Source organism: Marmota marmota, unplaced genomic scaffold (assembly GCF_001458135.2).
Source record: "Marmota marmota marmota unplaced genomic scaffold, marMar, whole genome shotgun sequence".
Classification (NCBI taxonomy): Eukaryota; Metazoa; Chordata; class Mammalia; order Rodentia; family Sciuridae; genus Marmota; species Marmota marmota.
The window spans coordinates 19,162,593-19,182,146 of NW_026000019.1; the positions used below are offsets into that span (position 1 = coordinate 19,162,593).

General features: G+C 45.5%; 1 protein-coding gene across 1 annotated transcript; it reads right to left on the reverse strand.

The window, feature by feature from the left end:
- Positions 1–5,155: 5,155 nt before the first annotated feature.
- On the reverse strand, positions 5,156–19,118 carry Faslg (Fas ligand). Its single transcript, XM_015491807.2, has 4 exons — positions 18,320–19,118; positions 17,712–17,757; positions 13,731–13,787; positions 5,156–12,549 (listed from the first exon to the last, which is right to left on the reverse strand). Exons 1-4 carry the CDS (start codon positions 18,653–18,655, stop codon positions 12,155–12,157), a joined length of 834 nt encoding a protein of 277 aa, XP_015347293.1. The 5' UTR covers positions 18,656–19,118; the 3' UTR covers positions 5,156–12,154.
- Positions 19,119–19,554: the final 436 nt, after the last annotated feature.

Sequence of the window (19,554 nt, forward strand, 5' to 3'; positions counted from 1 at the left end):
CCAGAGCAATGGAGTGGACCAACCTTCATGGAGTAAGGCCTCTGGAACCCTGAGCCAAAATAAGCCTTTCCCCCTTTAAGTTGTTCTTGGCAGCTCTTTTGGCCACAGCAGTGCAAAAGCTGACCGAATCAGGAGTGAAGGCAACCTAAATAAAAGCTGAGCCACATCGTGTTTTCCCTGAAAGGTGGACGCCATAGTTGTAAAGCAGTCAAGATTTTTACAAATTGAATTATAATAACTTCCATGTACTTCTACTCCAAAGTTCAATGGGCTTTAGCGGAGAAGCAGAGGGGAGAGAGGGATGATTGACAAGTTTGTTATAAAGTCTACGGGAAGAGCGACTGCGCAAAAATTGCCAATGATACTTTGAAGAAAAAAAATCCTTGAAGACAATTATTTAAAGGAGACATTAGTCCAATAATAAATAAAAAGATGAAAATAATGAAGAACCAAACCCAAGTTTAGTCCACAGTGCTTTTATTTCAATGAATAAAAAACTAAAAAATGGTGCTGCTCTTACCAGTTACCTGTTTTCAAAAACTCAAGCTTATCACTCACCTCACACTGCATAAAAAAGGGTTTGTAAGGACATCGTGGAGCACAATGAAAACTTTGTGTTGGAAGAAAATGTTTGTGATCATGGATGAGGCCAGTGGTTGAGGACGAGAGGCTCTGAAGGAAACTATACACTTCTTTTAGAAAACAGCACTTTTACACGGAAAAGTGGACAGATGCCACCTGGGAGGAAACGTGTGTGAAGCATGTAACAGAGTCAGATCAATGTCATGTAAAGAACTGTCGTAACCACTCCAGAGGACAAGAGCTGAGTTTTAAAGAACAAATTATATTACGTAATTCACAGAAGAAGAATTGCGAATGGCAACAAATAAAAATGCAAATCTAACTTCCCAAATATTTTTTTAAAATTCAAGTTGAAATCAGAGATCATTTTTGCCTGCTGCTGTTACAAAATTTTTGTATAAGTGACAATATATGGAATAGTACTTACACTAAAGAGAAGACGCTGTCACGTGGTGCAGGTGAGAGTGTACGTTTGTACAACTTTTGAGAAAGCAATTTGATAATGTACCTCAGAAGTGATAGTGCAGAGTTTATACCTAGTCCTTCCAATCCAACCTTCTGTCCTAAGAAATATTAGCAGGAAAGTATAGCCATGTACATAAACATAATTATTGCAACACTTTTCTGAAAGACTCAAAATTGAGAACCACCTAAATATCTCCCAGTAAGAAAAGTGACAGAAAAAGTGATGCTCTCTGCACACGCCCCTGAAGAAGAACAGGGTAGCTCTGTGTGTGGGGTGAGAGGTGACCATGGGGTCCCAGGCAGGTGTCACTCAGCACATTCCATTTTGCACCAGAATAAATGTAGACGTGGATCCGACAGGAGAAACAGGCAAATAGGAAAGAGCAGCCTAGGAAACAATTGCAGCTCGTGCTGTGAAGGAAACCGAGAAATATAGTAGGCGTAATCCTTGATTCATCTCTTTTCCATGCACCTAACACCCGACAGCAGACCTGAAAACTCTACTGTCAAAATATATATCAAAAATTTCCACTTCCCCTCAGTTCCTCTGTGATGCTTTTCAGTAGCCTCCCCTGGTATGAACACCGAAACCTGCTCAGCGGCTTACCAAGCCCTGCCGCCCGCTTCTCCACCTCGGTCACCCCCGCCCGGCCCTGGCCACTGTTCCTGCTCCACACCAAGCTCATTCCTGTTTTAGAACCGTCGTCCAGTGGTTTTCAACAAGAAGGGAGGAGGACGAAGGCCCCAGAGGGAGTCTGGAAATGAGCAGGGGACGTGTTCGGCTGTCACAGTGCGGGGAGACCCACTGTCATCTGGATCCTAGGAATGACAAGCACTTTCCATGGGCATGACTGTCCCCCAGTGGTGCTTTGCTTCATCCAAGCACAAGAGCAGCTCACCAAACCCTTCCCTCTGACTAACTGCTCGTTCCCTAGTAATGGCAGTGTGGCTTTTCTTATTTACCTGTTTCTTACTGTGCTGCTGGGGATCAAGCCCAGGGCCTCGGGCATGCTAGGGGAGAGCCCCACCACTGAGCTGCACGGCAGCCTGCACTGTTACTTCAAATGACCCTTCCTCAGAGAGGCCTCCCTCTAACATGTTCTCTAGTCTCTCTGTACATCTTTTCTCCCATCTTATTATCTATGTAGCTTTATCATCATCTGATAACTTCCTAATTTATGTACTTACGTGCTTGTTTGTCTGTTTTTTCCACTTATCTCCTCACCCCAACTAGGACGTAAATTTAAGGATAGTAATGACTATTATCTGTTTTATTCTTCATTCTATTCTCTAAGTGATGCTCGGTTCCTCACAGGGACTTAATAAACACTGCTGAATAGATGAAGAATAAGCATTTTTTTTAAATGAGGCAATATGATTAAACACACCTGGTCTTGAATCCTACTCTGTTGCTCTGACCTTGGGAAAGTCACTTAAACTATCTGACCTCCATCGTTTTTTTTGTTTGTTTGTTTTTGTTTTTTTTTCACTTACAGAATGGAGTTACTAAAAGTTGACTTAGGGGATTGTTATAGGATTAGTAAGCACAAAGTTTGGTGCTTTATGTAACTCTTACAAATAGGAAGTCAATAAAGGACAAGTATCATTGCTACTCAGATACTTCATAAGTAGACTCGGGGCAAGAATAAGTCTTTTAGTAAGTGTCCCATTATTGTTAAATAAAACAATAACCACCTAGCATGCCATAATGTAAACTTGGCTATAAGGCAGAAAAAGTGTACCCTACTCACATTCCTTTCAAAAGTGAATCCCAGCCAGGCATGGGGGCACACGTTTCCAATCCCAGTGACTTGGGAGGCTGAAGCAGGAGAATCACAAGTTCAAGACTGGCCTCAGCAATTTAATAAGACCCTGTTTCAAAATAAGAAGGTCTGAGAATGTGGCTTGGTGGCACAGCACCCCTGGGGTTCAATCCCTGGTACTAAAAAAAAGTGAATCTGCTGCTTGGCCATCTTCTCCATCGGCTACTCTCTCTTCCAAAGTGGAAGCAATCTTTCATGTTATTTGGGAAGGTAGGAAAAGCTAGTTGGCCGTCCAGTCGACCACATCAGGGGGCTGAGAACAGAGTGACAAAGGAAGCACAAGCATCTCAGCCCCTGCAATTCTGGTCTCCTCATCACCCCCTCCTGAGCCGTGCCTGGACCTCCAGAATTTCTTAGAAGCTGGAACATGGCCCACCCCAGTGATGCACAGAGGATGCTGAGGTTGAGGTTGGTGCCCTGTAGCTCACACTTGAGAGTTCTGTTTAACACCTCACTCTCTTTCTCACCACCTCGTCAGGGCGGTGTCTCCCCCATGAAGTTGGGGCCAGGAGAGCAAACACTTTTCATGGCCCATGAACCCCCATCTCTAGACTAGTTTCTGTTGTGAGGGTCTGGAATTTTAGGTCATTTATTCAAGGACAGAGACAAGCCTCTGTGTAGCTTTCAGAATCATCCATCAACCTTTTCCTCCAATCAAGAACAACTTGTAAAACTCTTTCTTCCAGGAAATGTATCAAGTTCCCTTCTGCAGCCTGAGGTGGTGAGGGAATGGTGTCAGGATGCCGTGTTAGCTCCGAAACAAAGGAACCTACCTGAATCTTGCCTAGAGATGCAACCAAGGTGCCAGCAGATACCTATCCAATTCTCTGGGCTCATGTGCAATGGCTCTGGTCTTGCACACAGGGTCTGACGTGTGTGCACACTTAAGAGTTGACAGCAAAACTCACAATGTTTTTGAAGTGGTTTACCTACAGAAAGCTGGGCTGCCGCGTGAGAACCAAGAGGTCCTGTCCCCTTGTGGCAAGCCAGGCTGGAGGAGGGGACACCCCTTCCCATCTTGCAGGATGACCCTGCATTGGCTGTAAATAAGGATGGCATTGAGTTTAAGTGTTGTTTCCCTAGTCAAATGCTTAAATATCAAATGCTTAAAGTCAAATGCTTAATAGTATTTCAGGAATTAGAATAGCTATCAAAATGGTGAATCATACCAGGCTGTGACTACGACAGAATATATTCAATAAGTTCAACTAACATTTATACAGAATCTGATGCAAGCCAGCTGAGGTTATGTGTATTATTTTGTATTTAGAAAAACATTGAGGGCAAGAGGCACAAGAGAAATGTTAAAAGGCTATGTTAATATAAAATAGTATTCATTTGTTTTTATACCACAGAGGATGGAATTTATCTGTTCTTCCTACTATTTTAATGGCTGGTGGGACCTTATGTGTGGCAGGATTATGGATAATCAATTTCATGGAAAACTAAACATTAGGATTTTTTCACCAATGACTACCAGGAGCAGTGTGAGGAGCCCACGGTCCTGCTGGCTTCCCCGCGACTTCCTGCACCAGAGTGCTCTCCGTGTACTTGGCATTAACAACGTGCCTGCCCAGCTGTGAGGACAAGAGTTGGCCTCCTCGCTTAACGCTGCCTCAAGGTGTACACATGCTGCCAAGGCCACCGCGGAGCTCGCGGAATTATGGAGGCTGGACTCGGTCGGGCCCAGGCCTCCTGACCCCAAGCTCAACCTCTTCCCTTCTCACTTTACTAGAAGCAGGAGGCCATCATGGCAGAGGGGCAACAGGGCGATTCAGAGGGACAGTGAGCAAGAGACAGACGAGAGACCAGTAACTCAGGAAGAAACAGGAGAAGAAAATCTAAAAGCCGCTGTCACTGCCGAGACACTAGATCTCTATCTACAGCATCACCCTCTTGGTCAATTTTCAGTTCCTACAACAGGACACCAGACTTGGCGTGTGGGGGCTGTAAAAGGAACTTGTGTAGCTCCCAGTTCTGGAACTGGGGAGTCCCAGGGCATGGCGGTAATGTCTGACGGGGGCCTTCGTGCTCCCTTGTAGCTTGGCAGAAGGTGAAAGGGCAAGTGACGTGGAGAAAAGAAAGCACACATCAATCTGCTTTTGTAACCAGCTGCTCTGGTGGAAATTCCCCCAATCCTGGGACAATGACACTAGTCCCTTCACAAGGGCCCTGTCCTCATGAACCAACCATCTCTTGTTAGGCTCCATCTCCCAAAAGCAGCACATCGAGGATCAGGTTTCCAACATGAGAATTTGGGGGACACACTCAGACCATAGCAGTCATGAGACCACATATATCTTTATTTATGTATATAATACATACTTATGCAATGAACTTCACGTATATTTCTATATAATACAGAGTATGGATATTGGGCAAAGAGAGACTGAAATCAAAATGCAATTATAACATTCACCTCTCATAAGAAGTGTCGCTGGAAATTAATGGAATGAGGCTCACGGAGAGAGCACTGTCATGTAGGTTCTAGAAGTCTCTTTGCATATGGAAACCCTAAGTGTTAAGTTTAGGGTGAGATGGCTAGGATCAAGTCCCAGCTTCACCATCTATACACTCTGTCCCCTTGAGCAAGGCCCATAACTTTTCCGTTTCAGTTGCTTTCATGTATGAAACAAGGGTAACAATCTGCATGACAGGGCTGTTGTGAAACCTGAACAAGATAAGGTACGAGAGAGCTTTGGGAGCCATGCATAGCACGGGGGCATCCAGCAGCAGGATGCCATGGCCAGTGTGTGGAACTTAAAAACAGAGGATTTAAAACCTAAGAAAGAACTTTATAAAATGCAATATCATCCAGTGCAGAAACAGATGCTCAGTAAGGCCCTTCTGCAGGAAGCTTGGAGATGAGAGTATGTGGCCACCTGGAAATATGGCGGAAGCACTCCTGGCTTGGAGGGGAAAGTCCCCGTTACTATTTCTGAGATCACATCTGAACCCAAGGTCTGCAATGAGTGGCATTCAGCAACTGGAACAGCTTTTGGTTTTCCTGTGGTAATCCCAACATACAACGTTTTCCTTCCTTCTGGAGGCTGTTACAAAGTCTTGTCTATGAGCAGACTCATGCAAAACCCAGAGGCTGGCCGGCCTCTGCCTTCCACCAGCTGAGCCAGCCCCGTGGCACCAACTCAGCAACACAAAGGAGGAAACAGTCTTCTGCCTCCATTCCAGACTGTGCCTCCTACCAAGGTCAGCACCCACCTCTGCCAGCTACTCAGATCAAAAGTCAGAGAATGACCCCTTCTGTCACTCCTGAGCCAGTGAATATATTAGTTAACGCTAATGTCCTCGAGAGCTGTCAACAGCACAGTCAGCAGCCCCCTTGCTCACACTGCTGCTGTCCCCCATTGGGCTGCTCAGGCAGCCTTCTTACCATCTCCCAGGTCAGAGCTGGACTGGCCACAGCCTGTTCTCCATGAACAACTGGATGTTCCTATTACATTACGTGTTATCACCTCCCAGCTGTCTAGTGACTTTCCATCACAATTAGAATAAAACCCACAGACCTTTCCACATTTTCCGGGCCCCACATCATCTCGTTCCTGGTTACTCCTCCAATTTTATTTCCTACCGGTTTCCCCTAGCTCACCTTAACCAGCCCCCGGCCTCAGGTGCCCAAACAGCTCTGGGACCCAAGGCTGGGTGTGGCGCTGTCTCTGCTTGGTGGGCTCTGCCCAGGCTCCTCTCCTTCCTGTCAGGCACCCTTTCTCCCTGGTGCTCTGATGCCTGACGTGCTTACTTTTTCTTCGTAGCACTTCCTACCACGTCACCTGAATATTGATCTGCTTTTTTTTTTTTTTTTTAATTGTCACCTTCTCTCCATTAACACTAACTCCACAGAGGTTTTGTTTTCCCTTGTTCCACAGTATCAAGCACGGTTTCTAGGACCCAGAGGACACTGGAAAAGCACTTGTTGAGGAATGAACAAATAAATAAAGTGCCCGCCTCACTTCAAATAGGAATGTGGGGTGGCGTCTTCAAGGAGATACTTGTGGAAGATGGGGGAGTGGTGGAGAGAGACAGCTCACACACATGTGCCATAAGGTGATCTTTCTCCATTACCCCAAACCTCCGGTGAACTCCGTCCACACACAGCAGCTCGTGGTAAGAAGGCCTTGAAGACAAGAGAAGTGTCCCCCAGAGGCAGTGGTAGGAGCCCTGAGCGAGTGGCCACTGCTAGAGTCCAAAGCAGAACCAGGAAACCGGCTGCCGTGGGGACTGCCCAAGAGAAGGAGGGTCTCTCCTGAGTGTCCAGGGGCCTGGAGAGAAGACTGCACTTCCCACAGAAGGCGGGGTCAAAGGTCACATCATCCCATTGAGAATCAGAAGGAAGGATGGCCCCAGAGCCTGAGAGAGACTGGGTGGGTGGGGGAGAGAGACATCTACACTGCCTTTTCTGCCCTTTTCCCAGAAATGTGGAGAGGGGTCTAGCAGGAGGGGGAAGACTGGACCCACGTGGGCAGCCCTCCATTGAGGAGGTGCGTTCCACCCACTGGGTAGACGCTGGGGCCCAGCACCCACCAGGTCCTCAGGCTGGCTGCCTTCCAAGCAAATCGCAAAGGTCCCCAGCACTGTCAGTAGGTCTATTGTTTCTGAACAGGACTCATTTCTGAGCTCTATTAATCCTATTAGTCCTAATAGGAATCATTAATAGAATCTCCTTAATCTGATTCTGGATGATCCAAAACCTTGGAAAGTTAAAAAAAAAAAAAAAAGTAAAATCCATCTCTACTAACACCAGATTTTACTCAGGTCCCTAAAGAATGTAAGTTAACATGCTGCTTCAAAAAGGGACCAGAGAGGTTGGGGTTGTAGCTCAGTGGTAGAGCGCTTGCCTCACATGTGTGAGGCACTGGGTTCAATTCTTAGCACCACATAAAAATAAATAAAATAAACACAGATATAATATGTTTATCTTTTAAAAAGGGGGGGTGGGCAGAGAATGTCTAGGACTCAACCCACCACAGAGAGCCCAGGGTCTGGCTTTGAGGGGCCTGGCTTCTCCCTTCCACTTCCCTCTTCCGATAAGTTATCATTGTGAATTTGTCACCCTCACCATGATGCCCACAGCAGAGCTCTTTCCTGTTCAGCTGTGGTAAGTCAAAACCTACTTCAGAGAACACAAAGTCACCACTCTGAGGGGCTAAGAAAAGACACGGGTTTTGTGTGTTTTTAGTTGTTTGAAAAAACAAAGAAAGAAAGAAGAAACCTCGAACAACTGAACCAGCAGAAGCCTTTTTTGTGTGAAACCTGTGTTCTACTTTGGGGTTAGCTTTTCACAGAGGAGCAACGGCAGGTCCCACCTTCAAGGAACAAAGGTCCTGGGTTTCTGACATTCCCTACGTTCTGTGTTAGAGAAAGATAGCTCAGTGTTTCAAACGAATTGTTAACACCTCTTCCCTGGAACCAGTCCTGAAAGCACAGTAAGCTATAATCCTATCTTCAGAGGATCCCAAAAGTATCCTAGTGCAGCTGAGGCTTGGAGAGATCTTGGGCCAGTGGTGTCACCATTAGCTGATGGCACCAAGTCGTCTCAGGATGCCCAGCTCCATCCCCACTGCCTCTTGCTGTGATACAAGGTACTATTATCTAGAAGGTACCATTGACCAAAAAAATCATACATATACCAGAAAACTTTCCATGACCCCTGCAACTGGCACACTTGATGGCTGAAGTCAAAACAGAAGGGAAAAGACAAGGAGGATTTCATCATGGTGGCTGGAAATGCGGATCAGCAGCCCAGGTAAGGGCAAAACCTCTCTGTCTTCATGAGATGTCCAGTCAGGAACCTCATCCTCCAAAGTAGATGAGTGAAGTTTTAGGAAGATTAGATGACACCTTCCAACCTGGAACTTTGGTTTTGTTCTTTAATTTATTCAACAAATACTTATTGACTCTCTTCTAAATGATAGTTTTACTGAAGCAATGGTAATTTCCTTCAGCCCTCTCCTAACTAAACTCCTGGCACTGCCAGAAACCAGCTACATCTTTCTTATTTTCCAATGCTGTGAATTAGTATGATTTAGTATCTGGAACCTCAAACTCCCATTGGATAATCTACTCAAAGCTGGATTATTCACATGCTCAGGAGATTGCATAAACATGGATTCCCCAACTCCTAAATCATACACATCCAAAGCTGAGAGACCCTTGCCTTATAATTAAGGTTATTTAGTCAACAAATGTTTATTGAATGCTTAATATGTATCAGGTACTGGGTTAAGTGATTTGGATAGAGGAATAACAAGGAAGAAAAGGCTCTGCTTTGGGAATTTCTATTCCAACAATAGAACATTGGAAAGAGAATAGGCCCTAGTTAGGATGGTCTGAGAGAAGATGACATTTGAATTCCATGTGAAAAATCCAAGCAGAGCATCCTGGAGAAGGCAGCGGAGGCCTTGTGGTGTCCCACCTGCTCAGCTGTCTGTATCTACCTGGGAAATGGGAAACAGCCAGAACTGGAGGCAGACGGAGGGGAAAGAAAGGTTCAGGTGCAGATTCATTCTGTTTGGTCTGAGTTGGGTTGTCTGTTCTGAAAGGGCTGCTTTAACACGAGTACTTGCTGTTAGAAATGATTTCCTAGATGGGGCTGGTCTGGGGGTTAGGGGACAGAGAAAGATACTGTAAGTGGCAAAGAAGGAAAGAGGAAATGTGAGCCTAGTGGCAAATGGATCGTTCTCTTCCTGCAACCAGACCAAAGGAAGAGGGGGTGTCGATGCAGATGGAATTGAGTTTTGTGTGGAAGGAAGGTTACGTGGTGGGAGGTGGGGATGTGGCTGATGATGCAAGAGGGAAAATATGACAGAAATGACTCAAAAAACAAAAGCCCATCTCACTAGGGAACCGAAGAAACGGTGCTGGCAGTGTTGAAGGGCCACTGGAGAACTGTGACCATGAATGTAAAGCAGTGGCTTTCAACCAAGGGTAACTGTCCTCCTCTCACCCCCAGGGACAATGTCTGGAGGTAGTTTTGGGTTGTCACATGTTGGGTGGGCAGATGGGGGATGCTCCTGGCTTCTATCGAGCGTCGGGCAGGGATGCGGCTAAGCACGGCACAACTCCCAGGATGGCCCTCAGCACAAAGGATTGCCCGCCGTGGGATATCAGCAGAGCCCAAACTGAGAAACCCCGACATAAAGTGGTGTCAGGGTTATGTACACACCATCTCTGGAAGGCTGCACAATGAGACGGTGATCTTCTATGAAAGTAGAAACGGGGCCGCAGGACAGAATGAGAAGAAGACTTTCATCCTATATCCTTGCGTTTTCTTTTAAACTTTGTACATGTACACGTTGCCTATTCGAGTCAATCAAAAGATAGAAATAAGTCAGTAAGAAGTCAATAATGGATGGGCTGACTTAAATACACAATAAATAAAAATAAGATCAGCCATCCTGTTTGGGAAGTTTTTCTCCAGCAACATGTGGCTGCTGATATGTCAACCGAAAGAAATGGATCCTTATGAGCAGAACACAAGGGAAGAAGGAATCATTCTGGAATTAAGAGTCTTTCCAAGGCACTGATTCTAATGGAAGGATGAAGGAACTGGGCAGAGAGGGAAGTGAAGCTGGGGAAGGGCCTGATGAACACTTTAGGAAAAAGATACAGTTTATTAATTAGAGATCTCAGTATTTTAAAAATATTTTAGAAAAGAAAATGTTGGAGTAATTGAACTAGAACCATACCTGATAATGTTGTGAACAGAAGACACCAAAAACCAAAATCCAGAGGATGAATTTTCAATGATAACAAAGTCAAGGGAAAGGCCATGATTGTGAGTAGCTGAAGAAAACAGCAAAAGGTCCTTGTGAGGAGTGGGAGGACACAAGTGACCAGGTGTCTGGAAGCACCGCCCCAAAAGAGCTTCTTCCCAAGAAGAAAGCACTTCTCTAAGAGAGTTTATGAGCAATCTTGGGTACCATTTCTTGATGTCCTACAGCATGTCAGATACTTTGTGCACATATTAGCTCTTTTTGGCCCAAGAAAGTTCTAGTGATCTGTCTAGAGCCTGTGAAGTCAGTAGGTGGAAGAACAAAGATTCAAATTCTGTTTTTTAGTTCAAAGTCTGTGCCCTTTCCACCAGACCATGGCTCTGCCCCAGGAACACACCTCGTCATCAAGTATCTAGAAAGCTGGGCAAGCTTAGCACCAGCAATTACATTGATAATGGAAACTCTGGTTCACAGAGGACAGAGACAGAAAAAGAGGGAAGAGCCTGGCACAGATGAAAGGATTTGCAGCACAGTTCTTCTCACCTTAAAAAGTTCTTCTTAATGTGATCTGAAGTCACAATGAAGAAACCATAGATAAAAAAACAAAACTAACAAGCAAAAAACCCAAATCTTGGTGATTTCCAAAACTTACACTCACAATACTTTTGTAGATGCTAAAGTGGAGCTTTTATTACATGTCAACCATTCATTAAAAATGCAAAAAAATAAATATTGGTTATATTAAAGGAAAACAGCATCAAGAGCTGAATGTCAGTGGGTGACAAAAATTTTTGAAGACTTGGTTGCCAAGAAGCATTCAAAACAGTTTTTCCTAAATACATACTTCATGATCTCACATTTGCTCTATGTATGTGACTCTTTAGACTGATTCACCCTCTCTCTCTCTCTCTCTCTCTCTCTCTCACACACACACACACACACACACTCTCTCTCTCTCTCCCTTATAATTGCACTAGAGATGCATATGGTGTAGGAGTGGACCAAGTCCCCCAAACACTCCTTTCGCTTCTCTGATAGCATGGCCTGGTAGCCCAGGATATGCATTTAGAAGTAAAGATGCCACCAATGGGGTGCTGACCTCCTTGGGTCTCTTTAGCTTATCATTCGTGCCTGGTTCTCCTTCCCCATCCCTGTCCATCCATGTTATAACCATGGATCTGAAGACAGCTTTCCCTGAGGTAGCAATTAGACCCACCCTGGGAGTTGGGTTCGAAGGTGTCCTCCTTTTCCAAGTAAGTTGTTCTTGGCCACTTAACATGGGTCTAGAACTCCAGGCAGCGGCTTCTCTATGTCCTGCACCTTTGCGTGGCAGCCCAAAGCTCTGTGTTCTTCAGCCATATTCCTCTTCCTCTCTGGCTCATGGACCTTGGGTGAGATGAGGAACTGCAGACCTGCTGGACTCTGTGGTCTCAAGGTCTTTGTGGTTATGTCTTTGCACTTGAACTCAATAGGCTTAAGAAGACCTTCATTCAGGCCAATGTCCCCAGTGCCCGTAACAAGGAACCACAGGGAGAGAATCCTCAAGTGCTTCTCTTAGAGCTTATATAAGCCAAAAAATGTCTTAGATTCCTCAAAATTGACCAGAGAGAGCTCAGATACGTTCACATATAAATGGTCATTACTGGTGAAGTTGAACACAGCCCCCAGATAGCTGCTGCGGGCCCACATCTGGCCACTAGTGCAGTAGTTCATCATCTTGCCCTCCATCAGCACCAGGTCCTGGGGATACTTAGAGTTCTTCATGTAGACCTTGTGGCTCAGGGGCTGGTTGTTGCAGGATTGACCCCGGAAGTATATTTTGGAATACACAAAGTACAGCCCAGTGTCATTGATCACAAGGCCACCCTTCTGATACTTCACTCCAGAGATCAGGGAAATTCCGTAGGTGTCTTCCCATTCCAGCGGGCTGGACCTTGAGTTGGGCTTACCTGAAGTCAATCAGAGAGGAGCCGTCAGCAAGGAAAGCTCATGCAGCCAACAAGCTAACTTCCCAGGCAAAACTACGGGCCTTTCCTTCAACAAATGTTCTATCCAGAGTGAAGTAGCTCCCACCGAATGGGCGGAGGGGTCAGAACTTGGCCCATCACTGAATTCTCTTTGTCAAACTGCCTATATCAATCTTATCATCTACACAATAGGGACAATAACAAATGCCCCCAGTCGACTGCAGTAAAAATTACTGAGATAATTTCAGCTATCTAAAACAAAGATTTTATGATCTTCAGAACTAGAAGCAACACTGCTAAGCTTTGTGGTCCCTCCCTGAAAGGAAAAGCCAAATCCAGGGAATTTAAAGAAGACATGGGTAGGACCTAAGGGATCCTTGCTCCATCTTCTCACCACAGCCAGGATTCTTCTACCCCTCTATTTGGGCTGAAATTCTCTATCCCTCACACCTCCCCCCTATGTCCAAACCTTAATCAAAGAACTCGCTCCAGTACTGAACTTATGGCTGTGTGCCTGTATTTCCCTATTAGATGTCAAGCTCCTCTGGAGGCAGGAACCATGAGCTCTCTGTCTCCATGCCCTCAAAGCTTGGCACACAGCAGGTGCTCCTTAAGTGTTTGCTGGTCTACCTGAATCAACCTACAGCCTCTGCCTGAGAAACTGCAGAAGCAGTGGCACAGCACACAACCTTGTGCGGCCTTTGTCTACTTCTCCTGTATTTGTGGTTTCCAGTGGGAGTGCCCATCCCATCCCGAGAGCCACCATTTCACCGCCCATTGTAATCCCACGCTGAAGCCCCAGGGCCAGGGCTGAGGCTGCCTCTCACTCCTATTTCTCCTCTAGAAGCAGAATGAAACTTCCAGAAAATCAGAGAAGCACTAAAATAGTTCACCACTCACTCCCCACTCTTCTCTGTGGCAGGAACCCCTCAGGGTCTTTGAAATGTTTGAAAAGAGTGGGCTCCCTCGGGTCTCATTCACTCCATAGCTCCAGTCTAGCACTCGCCCAGAGCAGGGGCATGCAACTGACCCCCTAGAAAGCTGTTTCTTGGGTTCCAAATACTGTTGCTGGAAAGCGCTTGTCCCCAGAACTGGTCACGGAAACCATTCTGCGCTTTGCCAAAGGCTTTCCCAGCCCCCACCCGGGGCTTGCAGACACAGACCTGTTAAATGGGCCGCTCTCCTCAGTGCCTTTTTATCAGAGGGTGAACTGGGGTGGCCTGTATCACAGAGAGACAAAAGACGTACGTAAAAATGAGATGCCAGCTACTACCATGGTGGAACTCAATCCCATTTGAATAAAAGATTTTAAAAGCATAAGTGGCGATATTCTGAGAGATTCTCAACAACAGTCTGTGTTTCAGAAACAGGTTGAACAAAGTAAACCAAATTGAAATAGACATATATATTCATTGTAATGTTACACTGTGCATAAAACTGTTGTATCAGTTACTTCGTTTAGAACTTCCCATAGTATTGGAGGTAGGGATTATTGTCCTGACTTATAGTTGACAAAGTGAGCTTGGAAAATGGATGACTAGTCCAAGAAGACTCAGCATTCAGAGTCACAGATGGGACCGATGCCCAGTCTCCTGCTCTAATCCAGGGCTCTGTCCACTCTGGCTGTGCTGCCCCAGGGTCACAGAGAAGAAGACTGCTAATGTGTCTCCTGGCTACCAGGTCTCTTCCTACTGGCATTGTACAATCCGCACCCACATCAATCATTCTAAGTCCTCAGCCACCCATGTCACTGAGACCTCCGAACCTCTGTGGCCCCACATGATTTCAGCCTCACTTCCTCCTGCTCACTCCCACTGGACACTGCCCCTGGTCCTCTGCCTGGGCCTGCACTCACGCAGTGCTGTCTGCCTGGATGCTGTCCCAGAGAGATTTCTGTGCCAAACTTCAATCCATTCTCTAAGCTCTATCGAAAATGTCTCCTTCTTTGGGAAACCTTCCCAGATTTAAAGTCAACTATGTTCTTTCTCTCCTTTGAAACCTAAGACCCCTCCGTTTTTACTTCTCCTGTCAGTTCTGACTCCCCTTTTCTAAGGAGATGTCCCCAATCAATTGCATTGAAAAATTTTGAGATAAATTTAGCTCTCTGAAACAAAGATCTTATGATCTTTAAAACTTGAAAGTTTTAAACTTTGTTGTCCCTCCCTGAAAGGAAAAGCCAAATCCAAGAAATTCTAAAGTTGGATGGGACCTTAGGGATCCTTGCTTAATGTAAAAATTGTCTTATTTCTCCCCCCCTCAAATAAATAGCAAGTTCCTTACTATATGCTGACTTCATCAGAGTGAGTTCAGCCTGGTTCCTAACACGAAGCGTGCCTTCAGCAAATGCTCAGCATATTAAATCAAAGGAGTTGAAACTGATAATATTTTCCTAACCCAGACACTGTTTCTCCGACCTTTAATACATTAGCCAAGGTAGAAAGTTGTCACTTAGCTAATTAACTCAGCTAACTAAGATATTCAGGAACAACTCACAGGAAAGATGCCTATCCATCTCAGGCTAGTGATTAGCCTATGAAAGTCCCCCAGGTGTGAAAATGGCCCTGTCCCCTGTGAACATTACCTGAGCAGTCGTGATCTCTTAGCACCCAAGACAAACCACCTCGAAGGAAGTGTGAGTGAGCAGGAAAGGCAAAACTGAGTTTCCTCTACATTCCCGTACCACAGCCATCCGAGCAGCTCTGTTAGCACGTGGCCACAAACTAACAGGAAATGGAACCGAAAACCACATGTTCGCATCATGATATCCTTCAGAGCCTAGTATAACACTCTCCTCATACAAGGTACTCACTCTAAATATGTGCTGGATAAATATTAGAAAGGCATCCTAGACAGTGGTGGGGACTCCTTCCTACACCAGGGCTTTCTACATGCCACTGGAAGCACCTACTGGCTTGCTCTTGTCTACCTTCCCACTAGTTGAAAGTGCCATGCGGACAGACCTGCTTGCTTCTCCCATCCTTGATCACCCCAGCGCCCATCCTGACACCCAGGAGGCACCACAAGGCCACCTGTGGGTGAGCTAGCTGAGGGAAAAATGGAAAACGATAAAAGGAAATTAAGTGTAAATAATCCATGATAGTATCTCCAGGGAAAGTCTCTGTTAACACTCTGGGTGTGAAATGGCTTAGTTCTTTTCTGAGAATGTAAAATATTCACATGTGCTTTAATAGTCAGTAGTAAACTAAACACATCCCTCAGCACACATCTCTTCTTCTAACAATATAGAGAAATGCCCTCTATCTCATCTGAGACCCCCGTGACATTAAGTGTTCTTCTGACACACGGTCATCAGTTGGTATGGATTATGTGCTCACCAGAATACACCATATGTTTTTAACTAATCTCTTAAGAGGCATTTAGGTTTCTTCTGAATGTTTCTTATAAACAGACTTATGAAAAGGTGATAAATATCCTTGTAAATAAATCTTTGAGCCTAAGTTTGATTATTTTCCTAAGATAAATTTTCAGTCATGGGACTGCAAGGTAAACTAACAGCTTCAAGTCTGTGATACATATATTCCAAACTGCTCTTCAGCAAAATTCTGGTAACTTCCATGCATACTGGCTGAAACTAAAATTTAAGCAGGTCTTTTCCTCTTATGTCTTTCTTTGCATGTTTTATATCTCTTATTAGTAAAGTTACTAATTTGATTTCCATATGATCATTCACCAATTTCTGGTCCATCTGGGTAGATGTAGAGAAGATAATTCTTTACTGCGGTTGGTAGACCTGACTCATCTTTTCATTTGACTTCAAAACACTAAAATAACTCCAAGAAGTGGGTGAAAAATGAATAATTAGGTGCCCATCTCACAAGCCACATTCCACTGATTTTCAAAGTGATTGTACTTTAGAAATCCTCCAAGAGGCTTCAGTGTTCTATTAGTTCCCCCCCCCCCCCACGCCACCGGCTTGTGTACATCTGGGCTCTCTAACATTTAGGAACTTGGACACAGAACTTAGGCCCAGACATCCCAAAGATGCGGAGCTGCCCAGGGTCAACGGCAGTAGGCACATTCTGAGTCTCCACCAGCTGCACTGAAGTTGGCCAGGGTTTGCTGTTGCCAGGAAATTTTCTACTAAGTTTCTAAGGACAAGATTTGCCTATCATCTTCGCGGAGGTATCCTGCTTGGCATCTTTTCCCCATTCCATGGCTATTACAGAGACAGGAGTTTCTCTATTTCATGAGGCACCAGACCATGTCCTGGAAGGACCTATAGGTGACAAGCCATCAGGAGACTTTCATCTAGCCCCAGTTCCATGCTGATAGTCTTGGGCATATTATCTAATTCATCTGTTGTTTCTCTTCTAAAAAATAAGATATTTGGACCAGGGAAGCTCCCTTCTAATTCAAACCAAATCTAAAACTTCAGTGAATCTGTGTTTATGACAAATGAAGAATATCCTAAACTTTATCTGTCTACAGCTTCCTAAACTCTGCCCTGAAATCTCATGAGGTCAGTGTTTCACATGTCTTCTTCTTCCTGTCCCAGATCCCAGGCAAAGGGTTTTCCTTTATTGTCAAAGGCAGTTCATGAGTCTTCTGTGGGTGAAGCTGAACTTCCTTTGAAGAACAGCTGAAGTGTACCCTTGGGTCCCCAGTGACTTCAAAAGAACCCCTACTGTGGGCAATTGATTGTCCACTTTTTGAAATCTTTGTCATGTCCTATAAAATACTTTAAAATAAAGCTTAGCTCTAATCATTTCTAGAGAGTTTAAAAGAGTGGAGGACATTCCCCCAAAACATCTCCCTTTTTCTCCCATGGAGTCACAGCCACTACCACCTGTCCCAGAACCAGGACACGTGAGAAAGGGCCAGGCCTGGGTCAGTGGTCTGGAGCTGGGGGCAAAGGCCCAGGTCTATTTCTCTTTTCAAAGCGAAGTGGAAGTTAGTTTGAATTATGAACAGTGCTTAGCTACCTGATTTTGAGCAATTAAATTCACTTAATATTTTAAAATAGTTTAAGGAACCATATTGACCAGAGATTCAAAATTAGCCAGGATTCCTCTCATAGTATTCATAAACCTAAGAATGGGACAAAATTCAAGACATTCCACCAACTTTGTTCAGTTCTGAGGATCATCTTTGGGAACTCAGGGCTCTTGTATAAAAGGACTCACCTATTTGCTTCTCCAAAGATGGTTCTGTATTTCTTTGATTGATTGACTAGCAAAAGAGAAAGAGAAAAGTTGTATAATTAGTTATCAAAGCAGAATTGTCAACTAAAGCAAGTCCTAGAAAGATAATTCAGACACCTCAAATCCTTGCCTAACTTAGACTTTAGCCAAGCAATTGTGCCTCACTGTCCCTCAGTTTTGTGTTTTGGAATAGTACCGACATTTTAAAAATCTTTTCAAGGAAATTTAATTTGGTCTATGAGTCAATTCCTTCTAAGCAAGACTCCAAATTATTTCAATTCCTCGAATCACTAGTTATGAGGTGGTAAATGGCTCAACCGACTGGCCTGATAACTGAGAAAGGAAGGACTGTTTGCCTTTGATTCTTTACAAGAAAATATTCCCTTCACTTGTGTGAGCCAACATTCCCTCGCCAACAGGAGGGTGACGACAGCCATTGGTTCGGAAGACAGGACAAGAAGGTCTGAGGAGCACCTCACAAGCAGGGCAGGGCTCCATCCATGTGGCTCACAGCTGCCGGCCACCCGCACTGTAGCAGAGCCGTCTTGCCCAGTGACTCCTGGGCACAGAAGCCCCCATACCAGCCTTACCTCGCGGAGTTCTGCCAGTTCCTTTTGCAGGTGGAAGAGCTGATACATTCCCAGGCCCAGTCCAACCAGGGCCACCAGCACCATAAAGAATATCACAAGGAGCCACAAGCCTGTGTTGTGGTCCCTGCTCTTCTTCAGAGGCGGTGGTGGCAATGGGGGCAGCGGAGGCAGTGGTGGAGGTGGCGGTGGAGGTGGGGGCGGGGGCCTCCGTTGACCCGGCCTTCTGGGCACAGAGGATGGACAGGCGAAAACGGACTCTGGAGGGGCCCAGGAAGAGCTGGCACTACTGTCCACCCAGTAGATCTGGGGATACGGGTAGTTCAAGGGCTGCTGCATGGCAGCCAGTGGCTCGGGTCAGCCGCAGGGAAGGGTTTTGTTTCTCTCAATCCTGCGGGAGGCTGAGGTGTCGAGGTCGGGACTCCTGTTGCTGACTGCTCACGAGAAGGGAACGCAGCTGTCTTTATAGTGTTTCCATAACTGAGGGAAACACCTCTCTCTCCCTCTCTCTCTCTCTCTCTCATTCTCTTTCTGTTTCTCTTGAAAGACACCCACTCGCTTTGTATCTGAATCTAAAAAGCCTCAAGAAGCTCAGAGTAAACCCCTGGAAGCTTCCGCCCACAAGTTTCTGATGAATGCCTTCAAAGCTCTGCTTGCTGTCAGCACCCAAAGAGCTGGGAGGCAGTGCCCACCGTGCTCTGGTCCAACAGAGCAGTCGGCACTGGGGGCAGCCTGTGGGCATTAAATGGGACCCAGCTGCAGAGAGACGGACCAGTGGGGCGTGTGCAGACCCTGAGGGGCGAGACCCTGGAGTCATGGCCAGAGAAGCCACCTGCACATCCTACCTTTAGCATGAGGAAATCCCCCCCACACTCCCCACACAAGCCTTTGGTTTCCCACACCCAAGTGTGATTTACCCCGACATTGCATACCATCATAACTGACAGGTTAACACCTGCCCTGTCCACTCCACAGACCAGCTCAGAGGTGGTCAGAGGTTGCAAACCAGCTGCCCATTGGCTTTGAGAAGCCTCAGAACTGCTTTGCTTACACTACACAATCTTTTTCTTTCATTAGTCACCCACTTTTAAAACTGATGTTGTACACATTAAAAATATATGTTTCCATTCTGTTTTGAAATATCAGAATATTGGACACTCTCAAGGCTCTCTCTGCAAACCCAGTAAGCTACCCTAGGAATGAGACACAGGTGCTCCAGGTCGCCCAGGGCCACACCA

Excerpts from the sequence above, each read along its gene's own strand:
- Faslg (XM_015491807.2), bottom strand. The coding sequence starts at position 18,655 with ATGCAGCAGCCCTTGAACTACCCGTATCCCCAGATCTACTGGGTGGAC. Across the intron at positions 17,758-18,319 it reads AACTGGCAGAACTCCGCGAG|TCAATCAATCAAAGAAATAC; the intron begins GTAAGGCTGGTA and ends CTCTTTTGCTAG. Across the intron at positions 12,550-13,730 it reads GAGAGCGGCCCATTTAACAG|GTAAGCCCAACTCAAGGTCC; the intron begins GTCTGTGTCTGC and ends GATTGACTTCAG.